Source organism: Mus caroli, unplaced genomic scaffold (genome assembly GCF_978045245.1).
Source record: "Mus caroli unplaced genomic scaffold, Mus_caroli_1 scaffold_17, whole genome shotgun sequence".
In the NCBI taxonomy this organism is placed as follows: domain Eukaryota; kingdom Metazoa; phylum Chordata; class Mammalia; order Rodentia; family Muridae; genus Mus; species Mus caroli.
Genome location: NW_028227272.1, coordinates 63,874,401 through 63,892,317, shown reverse-complemented (window position 1 = coordinate 63,892,317; position 17,917 = coordinate 63,874,401). Strand labels below are relative to the sequence as shown.

The window sequence follows — 17,917 nt, the reverse complement described above, 5'->3', positions numbered from 1 at the left end:
TATACATAATCTGTGATTTTAAGGAGTATTAAACATTATGTGCCTGGAAGAAGTATATGCAAAGGAAGTAAATTCTTAGTTTAGGTATTGTTGTCTTCATCTTATATTTTTAACCTTTTTTTTTTTTAAATTTCTTTTGCCTAATTTCACTAGAAATCTCTTACATTCTCTCTGTAAATATACATGTACAATACAAAGTTACAGATTTAGCATATGAAAACACATCAATGTCATAAAAATAATGCATCAAAACTAGTTCTTTCAAGATAGATAATATATATTGTTACAAAACAATCCATAAAATTCTTCTTCCTTCATCTGAGCAATGACGGCATCTTTAAAGCGTCACAAAGACATGATTCGGTCCATCACTAGCATCCATTTATGTATGTGTAGAAGGTAACAACTGTATGTCTAAGACAGTGTCAGAGCCGATCTGCTGTCGATCACATTCCTTCTTTTATTGGACTCAGATAGAAGAAAAACAACGAGACTGACAGCTTTGTGTCCTTTGCCATCCTATGTCACCATCACAGACAAGGGAGCATTATATCATCACTCAAGGCTGTCACATATGCTGTATGCATCTACGTGTCTTAAAGTGATTTCCACTTTCAATCCCCATAAATAAATACAGGGACTACTTATTGATTGCATGTTACTTTATCATCATGAAAATATGTGCTCATTCTATAGTATCATGCCCTTTAGATAATGAATTTTAGGCTGTCATCAAATCCTACAGAATACAGAGGGTCTTTGTTTTATAGATGGGTTCATTTAAATGAATGGTAAATATTTTTCAAGTTTTTTTTCAAAACAAAGAGAGAAACTTTGAATTTTTTAAAATTATGTTTACTTTATAGGTTATAATCTCCATAATCTTTCTGATGTCTGAGCTTTAAAAATAAGGGAAAATAGAGAAACAAGCATACAAATACTTTAACGTGGAGAATATCTTAATTAAAATCCCAAAGCACACTAGATTGTCAGAATATCATTATAAAGATTAGGTTATTGAACGCCTTATATTCCTCTATTTAAGGGTAGAGTAATATCTTCTTCACGTAGTAGTGTGCATGTTGCAATCACACAGGCTTTCTAGCATGGCATGAGAGATGCTTTATTTAGCCAATTATTGAATTTAGTTGCATTTTTTTCTTATAGTAAGTAATAATATGATTATTATTTTTGGTAAAAAATTGGAATGCCTTCCATTACAGTGGGGCAACTATGCCAATACTTTCTTGTAACTGGCAATGTAATTACTCTTATTTCCGTCTATTCTTCAGTATTTTTAAGTGATCTTCCTCAAGAAAAGTAAATAGACAGCTTCACCACACCCCAAACACACACACACACACACACACACACACACACACACACACACACACACACCAAAGCCTCAGATACCATATAATTTCTTTCTCTAGAATTATCAGAATGAAAAAGAAAATGACTGCTACTTTTTTTCCCTCTTCTAACCTTTCTTTTCCAAACTTGTTACCAAATTTGTTCTTTGGGGGATTTAATAAATTTCAGAATAGAAATAGAGGTTAATGGTAGCAGTTAAAAATATACCGCAGGTCTTCCTTCAATCGCAGTGATCATTGTGTTATTTTTCTCCTTAATTTTTCTTTGTGGGTATGTAATCATGTGTTTCCCTGCGGTCTCTTCTTCCTCTTTCACAGAGGTCTCAAGCAGTTTGCTTGTATCTGTTCTTTGACTTAATGCAGTATTTTTATGGCTTTATATTCTCTTAGTTTGGAGTTCAATTCTTTAGAACTAAAAACTAATCCCTAATCAGTCTTCATGTCATTCTTATTGTTTATTCTTTTTTATATTAACACATTTTCATTGCTTTCATGATAGTAGTAAAAGGTAAAGCTTATATCTTCGTGCAATATACTGAATTCTAAACATTTTGAGATTTCATTCTATTTCCTATAACATTTTCTGTAATCTTTTAGTATTATGTGCTTTCATTTTAAAACAATATTTTCAAAGGACCCATTTTACTATTTAATCCAATTGTTAACACTACATTCATCATTAAATCCCTAAATTTTGAAGTTTTAGGTAATGAATTGTTAATCAAGAACAATATTTGGCCATTGCAATATGATGGTAAGTCAAAATTTTACATTACAGAGATAAGTAATAACCTCTATTTCCACACAGGAGGGGAGAGTAGAAACACTTCACCAGCCTTTAAAATTCAGCACTGAAATGAGTTATATAACCAGACTACTGGTCCCTTGATAACCCTTTACAGGAAAGCATTGCCAAATAAAATATGAAATGAGTTTTCTCTGTTTCTGTTTTTATGTCTCTCACTCTCTCTCTCTTTGTATGTATATGTTAGCTTTCTGGGTATACGTGTATATTTCTAAACAGATATAAACATATACCTATATATATATTTATATGTGTTAATTATCTCATTGAAGATAAAAATTATCTTTTCTATCCTTTTCACATAGAGTTAAGTGAATCTACCTTTCTGAGATGTGTTCCTTTTTTAAGGTGGCTGATTCCCCATCTAGATTCCACTCTGTTTCTGTCTTAGACAGCTTGGAGATATAAGTCGTTATACAGACCAAAGACAGATCACATCCTGTTGACCCTGCAGAAAGGTTCTCCCCTAAAAGTTTTCAGTAGAGCCCTGGTGAATGTTAGTGTTACTTTCCCTTCTATTATGATCTTAACAGTCACATCATTAGTACAGAGTAGGAGATAGATATAACCCGTTTCTGGCTGTGAAAATATTGATCTCATCCCTAAACTGTTCACTAGAAGAGATTAGATTCCAGACTAGAGTTCAGGTCCACTCTTGAGGTTCTCTAGGCAAGGAAGTTCATTTAAGAGGAGATAAGCCAGCAGAGTTCCTTTATCCATTCCTGGATGAGAACCAAGGACAGTCATAAAAATGCTGAGTGTCCAGGTTTTATCCCCTGTAATTATCAGTGTCTAAAAAGAGAAAAACAATTCCCACACTAATTGGCAATAATAATTTTGCCTATTAATCTTATATAGTCATGTTATACAATTCATAGCACATAAATGTTACTTTCTTATACCATTCCCAATTTACTAACAAGGATTTCTGTACATCTCCAGTAGGATTTCAAATTTTCTAATATTTCTGGGTCCTCAGAGTCTTATAACAGATTTCTACATCATATATATTCTGCATCTTGGCATATTGCTTCAGATGAGTACCTGTTCCCACATTTGCCTAAAGTTAGGTTGAAAATACTGACATCCCTTGTACACACTGGAAGGTGTTAATCTCAGATCCTGTTCAGATGTAGGGATACTGCCTTTGAACTGCCATCTTTCTTACTACAACATACACACGTAGGGACTGTCTGGGTGATAGAATTTCAGTTACTTCTTCAGGCTACTCTATCTTGGAATTCTCTGGCTGGTCAATTTCTCAGTAAAAAAAAAAAAAAAAAAAAAAAAAGCATTAGCTTCCTTTTGTGTGGTCTGCTTAATTTATAAGGCTAGTTGTATACTTATTCTTACAGTAATGAGAAACATTCAGATATTTGCTGCAGACATGCTATGAGTCTTACTAAATATTGAATAAGAAGTTTCTTTAATGTAAGTCTTTAAGAGACCATAGGTTCTATAGACACCCGACTTGAATACGCTTCTGTATCCTGTTAAGTACTAGTCATGGGACTTGGCAAATTTTTCGAAACTGTCTGATGTTTTGAAATTTTATCTTTTGAAAAGAAATAGCACTATAAGCCAGTGTATTGTAATATATCTGTAGTCCCAGGAACTGAGTCAAGAGTATGAGGTCAGTATAGAAAACTCAAAAGGAAAAAAAATCATAACAGGCATATGTCCCAAAAGGCTGTCAAATAAGCCTATCTATGTAAGCAGTCAATCATTTTCTCATAGAGTGGACAACACAAAATTGGTGATCCAATAAACAATACTCTGTCATCATCATCATAGTCACTATCATCATTGCCATTGTCACATTATGATGTGATTTTATCATCTACATGAGAGCACATTAGTATAAAGACCTTTGATGAGACAAATCTACTGCTCCCCCATTGAATATGTGGTAGGTAGTTTACCTGGTTCTCTAAGAAGCTCTTGGTTTGATTCTAATAACTTGATTTGAAGATTTTTTTTCTCTTTGTCTAAAACTCGAGAAAGCATTTGCTAGATGACCTTAGTATGTTTTAGAATACAGGAAGAAACAATTTCTGAGATATGCCTCACATCTCTCTTAACTCTTTTCTGAATCAGAAGGGTCTCCTTCCTTCCTCCCTTTCCTGTGGCCTTTATTATCTTAGGGGAAACACTTCATGGGAGAGTTAGGATCTATTCTATAGTGTAGGATAGATAACTGCTAAGCTCCTGATATATCCAAAGGCAAGCAGAGCTCAAAGCCTGCAAGTCCCATCTCAAAGCTCAAGTGAAAGCCATGGAGTGAGCAAGTACACGAGTCTTTGAAGCAGTACCTGCATCACAGTATGGATTTTCCTCTTGAGAATTAGTAAGAGAAGTATGAGTTCAGAGCTTTCCCTCGGGGTTTCAGAACTCCTCTTTTCCATATGTTTCACTTCAACCAAGATACAGAGTAATAATTGAAGGTCACAACTGAATTGTTATACTTAGCAATAAAATGCAATATACTTTTGTACTTTACCTTCCATGTCATATATTTAATTTGATGTATATTTTCATCTTTTCATGCTTTATTTATTATTTTATTAAAAATAGATTCTTGTCTCATACAATATATCGAAACCTGAGTTTCCCCTTCCTCCACTGCTCCCAGCTGCACCCATCTCCTTTTAACCTCACATCCACTGCCTCCCAGACCCATTTCCTCTTTAGAAAAGAGCAGACTTGCAAGCAACAAAGGCCAGACAGGACAAAAAAAATACAACAGGAAAAGGCAAAGCCTTAGGAAAAGGAGCTCCGGTGACAGGCTCAAGTTGGGATCCAGCTCAGGGGGAAGTCCCAAGGCCTGACACTGTTACTGATGCTATGGCGAGAAAAACTTTTTGACTCTATAACATGTTCCTAGATTTCCAGTCTTCATATAAGTTTGTGTGAGCTGTAAAATTTCGCTCAACTCATAATTTTGCTTTCTTCTTAACAAGCACAGAACTAAAATATTAAAAATTCAAGTTCTAGGAAGTACAAGTTGGGGATTGTTGTCTATAGGACAGAAGTCTACAGTAAATTTTCCTTCCAAATGTACAAACACTGGTTGAAGGCTTTCAGAAAATGTGGGTGATGCAAAGTTTCATGATAACAAATTCTACTAGTTGATTTTCTTGTTCAATCAAACTGGATAGATTCCTTTCCAAACCACCATTTTATATGCATTTATACTTTAGCATGGTATATAGTTTTCTTGTCCCTTTGATCTAAATGCCTTGTGAAAGTTATACTTCATGATTGTATATGGTAGTTATATAGGTAGATGTAGCATGCCAATTTCTTATGTCTATGAGAAGACAACTATATTGTAGGGTATTGGATAGAATAAGCACTTACAAACTGTTCACTTAAAATATCACATCATTTTTTTTAGTCTATGAATTTAGACCAATAGAGAAATATACCAAATTCAAATTGTATCAAATTTAGAAAAATGTTTTCTCAAGGAAAATAAGAATGTGAGAAACATCTAGAAAAATATTTTTCTGAGATCTCAAACAAAATACTTATGATCAGTTGTGAAGAATAGAAGAAAATGCCATGTTTGTATATAGCCTGAAAAATGTATAAAACTTTGTATTTAACTGTATTGATTTTTCTATCATTAGTCTTCCCTAGTAAAATTACTCATGTTGAGAATAGAGCTGATATACATTGAGTACAGATGTGAGGCATTCATCTTTAGGAAAAACTGTAGGTAAACATGATTTTTATTCAGCAGGTATGACTGGTGCTGCACATATTGTAGCATTTGGGCATTTGGCATATGAAATAAATCATAATTGACATTTTATGCTCATGAGTTATTTAACCTTCAAGTATTAAAAATATTCTGAAGTCTAAGGGTGTCAAATTGTAGTTTCCTATGTGGTCTGTTGTGCATTTTTTATTGATATTTACCACTCTTAGGAAAGACTCCTCTCTTCTATTTCAAATGTTCAGCGTTTGAAATTGCAGATCTTTGGATATTTCTCATTTTAAGTCAATATTTCATAAAGTTGCCTGTTGTATTTTCATGTCATCTGTCAAATGATATATTCTTTACTTCTTGACAGAAAGTTTTTATACAAAAAAATAGCTCTACACAATTAATATAAATGAAGTTCATTTTTATTTTCACCAGGAGAAGATAATATTGAAGAAAGGAAGAAAGAGATCATTTGTCAAGAAATATTTTTATTTTCAAGCTATATGTGCATATACACATGTCTCTATTGCTATGTCTGATAAACCGAAACATTAAGAAATGTACTTCCATTTTTTTCAAATTGTTCAGAATTGAATCTGTCATCTAACATTGTGACTCATTCTTCATCTCACAAAATTAATATAAAATCAAATGCACAATGAAGCCGGTATTTCTGTCAGTTTCCCAGGCCAAATTGGATGGCTTCACCACCACCTTGGTTTGAACTCACATGCAATGTCTGAAGTGGTCATGTCTCAGACTATGGAAAGCAACTGGATTCTCTCTGGAACAGCTGAGCTCTGACTTGATGCCATTATCAATGTTTTGGGTTGCTATACTTGCTAGTCTTTCTCCTTATATGGAAATACGATGATTTCATTGCGAAAATCAAATATTTACAATATTAACCCGATCATTCACTGGCATCTAAGTGGGAAGTGAGTGTGCCTTTGGATTGTGTTATTCAAATATTTGAAATATTAAGAGTCAATGATTGAGTTGTGGACTTAAGTTTCATTTAAAGAGACATAAAATGAAGTTTGGACTAGAATTAGAATAGATTTTTTTCAAAAAAAAAAAACAGAAAATCCTTAAACATATATTTTCTTGTTGCACTATGTATTTATAAAAAGCATTCTTTTCACTAATTATAAAATTAAATTATAAAATTAAAAACTTATAAATCAGACCTGACAAAGTTTGAAGGTTCTCTCTATGTTCTGCCATATGAAATATTCCAAAATATTTCATTCTTTATGTAGAACTAAGCAATATATCCACATCATCAGTATGAATGTTCTACGGTGTTATTTTAAAATGCCTTTATGAATTGTTACCATTAAATATTTGATTTGTATACTTGTTATATAGTCCTGTTACTTAGAGTTACATTAAAATTTCTTGAGCAAATAGAAATCATGACCTTCCTGACTCTCACAATCTTGTCTTCTCCTTGTCTGTGGGATCTCCAATTTCTAAGGGGAGACACCCTATGGAGATTTCCATGTTAGACTCAAAGTTTCTGCCTGTGGGTCTCTGCATCCCATCCCATCACTGCTGGAGGAAGGATCTATGATCATTACCAGACAGGGCACCGGTCTACGAGTGTAACAGCATTAGGAATCACTTCATTGATTCCCTTTCCCAGTTGTGTTTGCTTCTGACCGAGGTCTTTGCACTATCTAGTCTCTTTGTTCCTGGCTGCTCAGTCAGCATAGGTCATGGGCTCCCTCTTTGTGGCATGACACACAAGTGAAGCCAAACATTGGTTTGCCATGGTTGCCCTAGGATATCTTGCAGGAAGGCCAAAAAGTGAAGAGTTTTTGGCTGGGCTGGTGTCCAGCTTTCTCTTCTCATAGCCTTGAGTATGTCCTGCCACTACAAACAATGGGAATTAGGAGACCGTGGCCCACTGAATCAACTAAGCAGAGCTCACCTTGGCTCACAGAGACTGAAGCAGCAGACACAGGGCCTGCAAGGTTCTGTCTGTGCTGGGTCCTCTGTGGACAATGTGGCTGTTAGTTTGGTGTTTTTGTGGTGATAAGAGCCTGTGTACCTCTGTTTCTTGCTTTTTGGGACCCTTTTTCTCCTATCATGTTTCCTTGTCCAGCCTTGGTAGGAGGAGGGCTTTTGCCTTGTCTTATAACCTGTTTTGCCTGTTTGGCTATTGTTACTTGGTCACCTGCTCTTTTCTGAATTAACAACTGGAAGGGTAGTGAATTTGTGTGAGACTATAGGCAGTGCAGGGCATGCAGGGATAACAGAGGGAGGGGAAACTGTGGTGGGAATGTGTTGTATGAAAGAATAATCTATTTTAAATAATAAAAATAGAATAAAAGGAATCCTGACCATGATACCTTTAAATATCTCTGATCTAGATAGTTGAGAGACAAAGGTTAAAATTTGCCATTGCAATGTTCTTTCCCCTTCTGTTGTCATGAAAGAGCATATAAAACAATATTACTTCGTTTCTTTGGGAAGAGTACATTTACAATGTCGGAACACAGGTATAGGAAGATTTTTAAATGTAGGTTGGTATAAAATAATATTTTATAGTGCATTTAATGTTCCCTTCTATTTTCAGTTAAGCGGTTAGAATTAAGTTTAGATATTTGGAGACATTTATATTTAGTCTAATGAAATTAGAATGGAAATATACCTCAGTTTTATTTTTTACTTCTACTGATTATATTTGATGATATATAAGTAAAAATAGTGAAAGATCTAAAGCTAAAAAAACAGAAAGCATCAAACTTCCTTTAAGTCGAAATTCATAAAATAAAAATATATTAAGCAGGCTCTATTACGAACCAAGTTTCCAAGTGAGTGTCAGTTGCTAAACATGTCATTCATTCCTGGGTACATTGTTGTTGCTATTTTCCTCTCTGAGGTGACTTAGTCTATGGCAGTGCCATCTTAATTACGCCTCTGCTCTGTCACTTATTTATGCAGTCACTTGTTAAGTAGAGAGCATGGGAATTTTATTTAGTTTACTGTGTTAATTGTTCTGGCCAGTTGGAAGTTTCTCCTATACAGCTATGATGCTCAAAGTTTATCATGTCACAAAGCCTTAAAAAGACGTACGGACACATGGCAAATAATGCGCAAGAGAAGGCTAACCTTGGGCCTCTCACTGTCATAGCTCTGGGAACCTAACAGATGATCCAAAAATGCTTCGAAGTAGACAGGAAAGCAGGATTCATCAGGAAGGGACAACACCAATTAAGCTGAAAGACATGTGCAAATTGAGGACATCCGAAAGATAATGTCAGACTCTTCAAGACCCATACTGGGACAAATACATGTGGATTTCTTTAATTTTCTTTAAAGAAGAATGGGGAAGCAGACCAGGAAAATGGACATTATACAGATCACAAAGGCCCGCATGTTATATGACAAATGGCTTAGACATGATCTTGTAGGGAGTGATTCCTGCAAGGATGTGCGTGTGCTGCAGCAGCTGTTTGTGTTTATGATGTATTAGATCTGAGTGAGAGAGTAGAGGGGCTTCCTTAGGAAGAGTCCTGAAGGCAGGAGTAGAGGAGCAGGCTCTTAGCAAAGGCAAAAGGCTAAACGATAGACATTAGCAAGGAGTTTAGAATCATTCTTCAAACACACCACCCTTTCAACTTAGGTTTATTTGTGACTAGTACATTTTGTTTTTTGGAGACATGTTTCTTTTTTCAAATGTTTCATAATAAGCAGTTTTAAATATTGGAGTGTATACGTACTGCCTCGGATTTTATACACTTCCAAGAAGAAAGGCAAACGTTTAAAAATCTCGGATTCCATTGCTGAAAACCTGCCATCGAATAGCTACGTACTTCCCAGATTTATTGCTAAGGCTTGGTTCACATTTCTACTCAAAACTTCATTTACTATGGTTTCAGTAAGGATTCAGCACAGCCTAAAATGTCATATACCAAATGGTAGTTCTGAAGTAATGGCTGTTTTTTACCAATTTTCCAGGAGATTGATTTAGATTGTTTTATGTTCTCTGGCTGCAAAAGAACAAAACAGGAAAAGAATCACTGGCTTGATCTTTCATCTGTGTGCTTTAGACGAAACTCCGTGGTTCTACTTTCTACTACAAAGGATGGAAACATTTTCATATATCAAACAAGATTGTCAAGCTATGAACAAATAAAAACACCAAAAAAAGACTATCAGGGAGTAGATTTCCTTTCTTCTTTGGCATTATTATTTTTACCACACTTGTTTTTGAGATATAATATAATAACATCATCCCTCTTCTCGTTCTTTTCTCTACATCCATCTGTATTCCCCTCCTTAGATTATAATGATTTTTAGGTTATTAGGAAGCAATGGGAGCTTCCCATTGCTCCCTCCAAATCCTCCCATATACCCCATCTTTAGTCTCTTTCAAATTCCTGGCAATTTTTTTTCCCCGCATTAACTGCTGTTACACGCATATATGTATATGCATATACATATACAATTCTAAATAAAGCCTGCTCATAACTAGTATGTATGTTTGCAGGACTGGCCACTTGATATTAGATAATCAGCATGCTCTTTTATAGAAAGACTCTTTCTCCCTCTTTCAGCATTTCTTAATTTCTTCTTGTTCTTTGTATAGGATGGAGGCTTCTTAATCCCAATCTCTCTCAGCCCCTGAACTCCTCCCAGTATACCCTTAGCTCCATTTGAGCACACCGATCATTAGTACCCTTGTTCAGATCACATTTAGACAGTCATTTAGGTGAGACTTTATGGGTACAGCTTTTTAGGTTATTAGGAAACAAAATCTCATAGCCAGCTCACTTGGTCCCTGGCTTTTACAAACTTTTCTTCTTCCCCCACTTCCACAATGACTCCTGAGCCCCAGATGCAAGACTTGATTTGTGCTCCATGGGAATGGAAATGAGCTTTAATACTCTGCATTTTGACAAGGACAGCAATAACAGACATGCTGAATTGGACTGGATAAAAGATCCTAAGGCCACGGTTCTATACAAAGAACTGCATGAAACTGAAGAATGCTATTTGGGAGAAATAGCCTTACCCAGGGAAGAACACAACATTTGGTTATCAAATGCCAAAAGCACTAAAACATACAAAAAACACCGATAAAACGGCACTAAGCAGCCATGATATATGTACATCTGATATATGTATATGACAACAATTAATGCAAAGAAGAGGCCCAAGAAGTCGAAAGACATTTTAAAAGGGTTCACAGAAGGACTTTCAAGGAGGAACTAGAAGGGAGGGGAAATAATATATTATATTCTCAAAAAAATAAATAATTTTTAAAAGGTATGTGGTCACTTATGTTAACCACAGCATTAAATGAGGGAAAACTGTGTGTGTAAATTGTTAGCTGTTTCTACTTTGCTATTTTTTTTATTTATATTTCTTTAAATTTGAGTGCGAGTGCTGGTTTTTCAACCTAGGGTCTCATGCTTACTAAGCAGGTACTGTACTCCTGTTCTATCCCATGCGCTCTAGGGTCTCATGCTTACTAAGCAGGTACTGTACTCCTGTTCTATCCCATGCGCTCTAGGGTCTCATGCTTACGAAGCAGGTACTGTACCCCTGTTCTATCCCATGCGCTCTAGGGTCTCATGCTTACTAAGCAGGTACTGTACTCCTGTTCTATCCCATGCGCTCTAGGGTCTCATGCTTACTGAGCAGGTACTGTACTCCTGTTCTATCCCATGCGCTCTAGGGTCTCATGCTTACTGAGCAGGTACTGTACCCCTGTTCTATCCCATGCGCTCTAGGGTCTCATGCTTACTAAGCAGGTACTGTACTCCTGTTCTATCCCATGCGCTTTCTTACCAGGTGCTGGCTGAAATGATGGTAAATTATAAATTCACAGGATCACTGTTAAATCCATGTAGTTTAAAACTAATTAATATATAAATTGCTAAATATTCCACCACCTATCCACCCAATGGGAGGGGGAGACTAAAATTCTGCAATTCTAAATATTTTAGGAATTTTATTTTACCAAGCATGAAAATGAAATATGCATTTGTATAATTGATGAACCATTTAGACTAATGGTGTATTGGGGAAATAATTTTACCCACACTCAAGTACTATTTAATAGATTCCTACTCATTGGTCAGTGCTTATTTGCAGCTAAGATTAAATTCTCCAGAACTCGGAGCTCTGAACCATTTAAATCACATTCGGAGCAGGTGGCAGGCACCTAAGTGTTGATGAGGCGTGACCTGAGAATGCCTGACTTAACATATTAGCTCACTTTTTCATCTCTGTGAAGACTCACTTTTGTTCTTTTATTACAAACATACATTATTAGTTCTCCTGTAATTGTTCCTAGGGGAATCATTTAAATATTTTAAGCTAAGAATCTGAGTTCTTTTAAAAAACAAACAAACAAATCAAAAACAAAATCAAAATAAAACAAAACAACAACAAAAAACCCACCTAGATTGTGTTTTCAAAGGGATATTCTTTTTAAATGCTGAATTCATTTTGAACAATAATATCACATTTATTTTATTACTTTGTATTTGGAACTTACTATCCATAAAGGTTAAAGAATTATTATAGTACCTGATTAATTACACCTGGAAACTGTGTGGGGAGGGGACGTAATATTTTTAAAGATCACTTATTTGATATTGTAAGCACTCTCCAGCAAGCTATAACCTTGATAAAATTTTAGTTAGCATGATGTGTATGTTCTTTATGTTTGTCACTGCTTAGGTCCCACTGGGGTCCTGAGGAGAGATACCGAAGAGGACTTTATAGTTCGGACCCTTTTCACAGCGTTCTTATCATATATAGGCAGAGTTTGGCTCTCGGTGTCGATTCAATAGCCACTCACTGAATGCCTACGGCGCAGATAACTCCGACTCAGGGTGCTGAGACAGTGAGACCAGCTTCCGGCTCACAGGGAGCCCATTCAGTTGCTGAGCATATATGCCTCTTTGAACTACCCTGGGCCTTTCTTTATCCTCTCACACTTGAAATGCTGTTTGAAAGGAAGTTTTAGATAACATCCTAGAATTCACAGACTTGAAAAGACAACACTGGAAGTAGGGTTTGCCTAGAGCATCTATTGTAAGGGAAACCTCATCTGTCAGCAGATGCCAAGAAAGAGGGGCTTGATGGTGAATCGACATTTCCAACCAGGGAACCTGGGGCAATGTTACAAGTTCCTAGCTAGCCTGGTCTAAAGAGTGAGGCTCTTTAGGCAAGTGGTGGAGTAGTGGTGAAGGTGGTAACACGGTCTTAGTTCCTAGGGTAGGTCATTTACCTATGTAAATATGTAAATATGTTCGTGCGTGTCAGTTAGGAAGTCCTAATTGTTTTTGATTTTTGGGGGACTTTTTAAAAGTTGTTTTTGGGGATGGGGAGAATTCTAGTGCTAGTTGTCAAAGGAAGTAAAATTTGTAGTTCAAATGTGATCAAAGCTTTCAAATGCTAAGCGTATTCAGTAAATGAACTGACTAAAGCCTTGTGTAAATTAAAATATTCAGTTTATCACAAGATTGTGACCTCAAGATATTTTCAAATTGTCACTGTAAATGTATTGTAAAGAAATTTAAATACTAGCGGATACAGTTGATTCCCTATGAAGTTGCACGATGGAGGAACCCAACCATCATCTTCTGGAACTGACTAAAGCCTTGTGTAAATTAAAATATTCAGTTTATCACAAGATTGTGACCTCAAGATATTTTCAAATTGTCACTGTAAATGTATTGTAAAGAAATTTAAATACTAGCGGATACAGTTGATTCCCTATGAAGTTGCACGATGGAGGAACCCAACCATCATCTTCTGGAAGCTTGTGTTCATGCAGGTTCCAGTGAGGTGTTTCCCAGGAGTTCCGGTTTAAACCATGCACATGGTCTAATTAAGCAGGCTTATATGCATATGTGTGGAACAATTTGGTATTACCTTTTTCCTCCAAATATTTCTAAATGTTAGAAGTTTTATTTTAACAGATATTGAGTTGTACTGTTGATCTTTCCTATGTCACAGTCCCCTCTGTCTTGGCGTTCTGTACATTCATGGTTTTGCCAATTTGGGAAAGATTTGTTATCTTTTTCATTATTTTTACAACCTTGTTTTCTTTCTTCTCTGCAGATAGTGTAGTGGCACCTAGGTTGGATGTATCGCAGGGTCACTAACAGTGTGCTATATTCTTTACCTTTAACTTCCCATCTATGTCCTCTTGGTTGTTCTAGTTTGAGTATTTTGATCCTCTGACTTTATTTTTTTTTAATTATTTTATTTATTTACATGCCAAATGTTGTTCTACCTGTCCCCCCTCCCAGAGTTCTTTACCCCATCCCTCCTCCCATTCAGTCTCTAAGAGGGTGCCCCCTGTACTCCCACCCCTACCCCTGCATCTTCCTCCCCTGGGCATGAAGTCTCTATAGGATTAGACACATCTTCTCCCACTGGGGCCAGACAAGGCAGTCCTTTGCTACATATGTGCCAGGGGTCATGGACCAGCCCATACATGCTCTATGGTTGGTGGCTTAGTCTCTGGGAGCTGCCAAGGGTCCAGGTTAACTGATGTTGTTGGTCTTCTTATGGGATTTTTATCCCCTTCAGCTCCTTCAGTCCTTCCCCTAACTCTTCCATAGGGGTCCCCACCCCCGTCCAATGGCTTGCTGTAAGTATCTGCATCTGTCTCAGTCAGCTACTGATAGAGCCTCTCAGAGGACAGCCATGCTAGGTTCCTGTCTATAAGCAGAACATCTGATGCTCTGAATTTAAATCTACTATCTTTAAAAGTACTGTATACTAAGTTTATCTAGTAAAGGTTAATTTATGTTGATAATTTCAATGGAATTGCTTTGATTTATTTCAAACTCTATTTTAAAAAATTTAATTTAACTTAGTGTGTGTGTGTGTGTGTGTGTGTGTAGGTTAACATGAAACCTAATGGGTTTCATCACATTCGTGCTGATAACAACACAAATCAGCTCTGACCTCACAGATCAGTGATATTTATTCAAAGTATACATTTTCAAAGCATTAACTGATAATCACAGAATGCTTGTATACACAGAGCTGGGTGGTAAAATGACTTAGCAAGTGCTAAATGGAGCCAAAGATTATTTGCCTCTGGATCTGTAACGTCCTAATCGTAATGGCGATGACCAGATCATCAGTGCAGCTTGGAGCATGCTGGATGCAGCTGTGAGGAATTTTGTGTGGGAACGTGGGTTTACAGCATCTCTGCCTACATGCATCACCCCATGTTTAGCTCAGCCTCCCATGTATCCTGTCATGCTGGCCTTTGTGTGGTCCCCACTTGCAGCTGGTTCTGTCTACTCCTGTCCAGTGAATTCCCCATTCACCTTCCTCTCCAGTTTCTACCTTCCTTAATATCTCTTCCTCTCCTCTTCCTCTCTCATGATGACCTTTTAAGTTTTGAACATGCAAACACATGTAAAAGCACTCACATATACACTTACAATTTCATATTTAGATTATGCCTTTGAGAGAAAACATAAACATTGTCTATCTGAGTGTAGCTTATTCTAGAGTATAATGAGTTGCAATTGCTCTTATTTTCCTGCAAATGTTATAATTTCAATTATTTTTAGATTTACATAAAGTTAGATTATATATATATGTACTATGTGTGTGTGTGGTTTTTTTTAATACATTCATTTGTTGCTGGACAAATATGGTGGTTTCATTTTTTGGATTTTGTGATTTTTCTTGTAACTAACTTTATTTTATTAGCTTTTCTATTTTTTGCAAATTTGTTCTATTGAAATTAGTTACTGCTTATTAGGTTGTGTTCAGAGTCATGATAGCTTCTTTAAAATCTTTGTCAGAAAATGCCAATACCTGATTCTGATTAGTGTTGGCTCCTTGGTTACTCTCTTTACTAAAATTATGATTTTCCTAGTGTTTGTTATGGCTAGTGTATTAGTTCCTTAGTTCTTAACAAAAATACCGAGCAAAAACAACTTGAGGAAGAGAGTGTTTATTTGACTTAGAACTCCAGGGAATATTGTGCATCACAACAGGTAAGCACTGGTATTAGGAAGAGAAAACAGCTGGCACACTGAACCCGAATCAAAGTCAGAGAAGTGCTCAGCTGCCTTTCTCCCTTTTGCTCATCACAGGACGTCAGTCTAAGGAATGGCGACACCCACAATAGATATGGCTCTTCTTGTCTCTACTAACTCATCTAATTCCTAAGAGTCATGTGCTGAGCTTTATCTCCTGGGCCACTCTAAGTCCTATCAAGAGTATAAATCAGTAACAATAGAAATAAGTGATTCGTTAGTGAATTTTACCCAGGAATCTTTGTTACATCAAGGATGGATGCCATAGGAATAGAAGATCACTTCTAGGTGACATGTTTTGTGAAGTGCAGTTAGGGTGTGGTGGGAGGAGGTGACTTAGCAGAGACCCATGCCGAGGCATCCCCTCATGCCCTGAGCTAATATTCATAGTTTAAAATGAAGTTTATTTGAGGGCATGGGAAGGGGCAGAGAAAGAGAGGGTCAGAGAAGGAGAGGGGGAAGAAGGAGGAGGAGGGGGAGAAGGAGGAGAAGGAGGTACAGGAAGAGCAGGAGCAGAAACAGGAGCAGCAGCAGCCTGTGGAAAGAGGGGGGAGCAAGAAGGAGAAAGAGAGGACAGAAAGAGGGAGGGGAATCAGAAAGAGAGAAAAGGGTCAGAGAGCTCAGGAGAGGCCAAACAGTCTTTTTATAGCAAGCCAGGCTCCTACCTGGCTGTTGTTAGGTAACTGTTGGGCGGAGCCTAGAAGAAATGCTCACATGCTAACACTAGGTGCATCCAGCATGTTTTAAGGGTATCAATCAGATCCTGGTCTGCACTTACATTTTATGTATGCTTCACGGAAGAGTCCAGTTTTTGTCAGACTTTGTGGTATTATCTGGTCCAATGGACTTATTCAGTTACACATGAATGGACATTAATTTCTACGTTAGACTTGTGACTTTAGGAAGAAGCTATTCCCCAGGGGAGACTTCCCAGTGGTGAAGGTGAGGAATGGCATTCCGGCTTTCTACTGATTATTTCTCTGTTTCTAATGGAAACAAGTCACAGAATACAGTGGGGATTTATTTGTTTTCTGTGGCTGGTTGTCAGGGAGAAAACTCTTAGTTCTCTCTTGCTTGATTCTAGATTTTATTGCTTTTCTTAATGAAGTACATAATAAACTTTCATTTTTCCTCCCAACTGAGTGAAAATGTACAAAATTCCTAACATTCTAGCAGAAGCTCTAGAAGTATTTGTAGGAGAAAAGCAATTTTAACCTAAGAATATATTACCATAATACACTACAATCAGAGCAAATATAAGCAGCAGGTAAGACCCCGGTACTTTTCAGCTAAACGCCAGCTCCGGTGAAAATAAAGTACAGTAAGTGTCTCTATGGCAGGGACTTTGTTAATATACAGAAATTATTTGTTGGTGTCTTGCAAGATTTCTAGCAGTCTCAGTTCCACAAATGTATGTCATTCATTCTCATAGTATTTTTGTCAATATTATTCATTCTATAAAATGAATGTAAAGAAAAACTATTTATATCACCATCAATCTCTTCCTCTCTGAAAGTTTTTTTTTGCAGAATTTGACCACATAATAAAATGGTTATTTCTTCAGTGGTTAAGTAACTCCTAATTGTTCTATGTTTTTAAATATAGACCTTGAAATATTCTTTACTGTATTTCAGGTTGCAAAAATTGAATGTAATGTTAAATAAAATATCCGTTTTATTGTGTCCAAAATCTATGTTTTATATATATGCTTGTGGTGTGTTATGTTATTCACATTTTCAATATTTTCTCTTTCCAGCTTTAAGGGACAATCGGATCGAGCTGGTTCGCGCTTCTTGGCATGAGTTGAGCATCAGTGTCAGTGACGTGTCTCTCTCGGATGAAGGACAGTACACCTGCTCCTTATTTACAATGCCTGTCAAAACTTCCAAGGCCTATCTCACTGTCCTGGGTAAGTGCTAGACACTAACACCATGGAATCACACTCCCAGAAAAATGTGCCATGCCACAGCATGGTTCAATCAGAAAA

General features: G+C 36.6%; 1 protein-coding gene across 3 annotated transcripts in view; it reads left to right on the top strand.

Annotated features, from left to right (window-relative positions):
• Cadm2 (cell adhesion molecule 2) overlaps positions 1-17,917 on the top strand; it is a 950,561-nt gene that overhangs the window by 782,288 nt on the left and 150,356 nt on the right. For all 3 annotated transcript variants that reach the window (XM_029470561.2, XM_021184565.2, XM_021184564.2), the window contains one exon: positions 17,687-17,839. In XM_029470561.2, the coding sequence (XP_029326421.1) occupies positions 17,687-17,839 (153 nt within the window). The remainder of the gene's footprint in view (positions 1-17,686; positions 17,840-17,917) is intronic.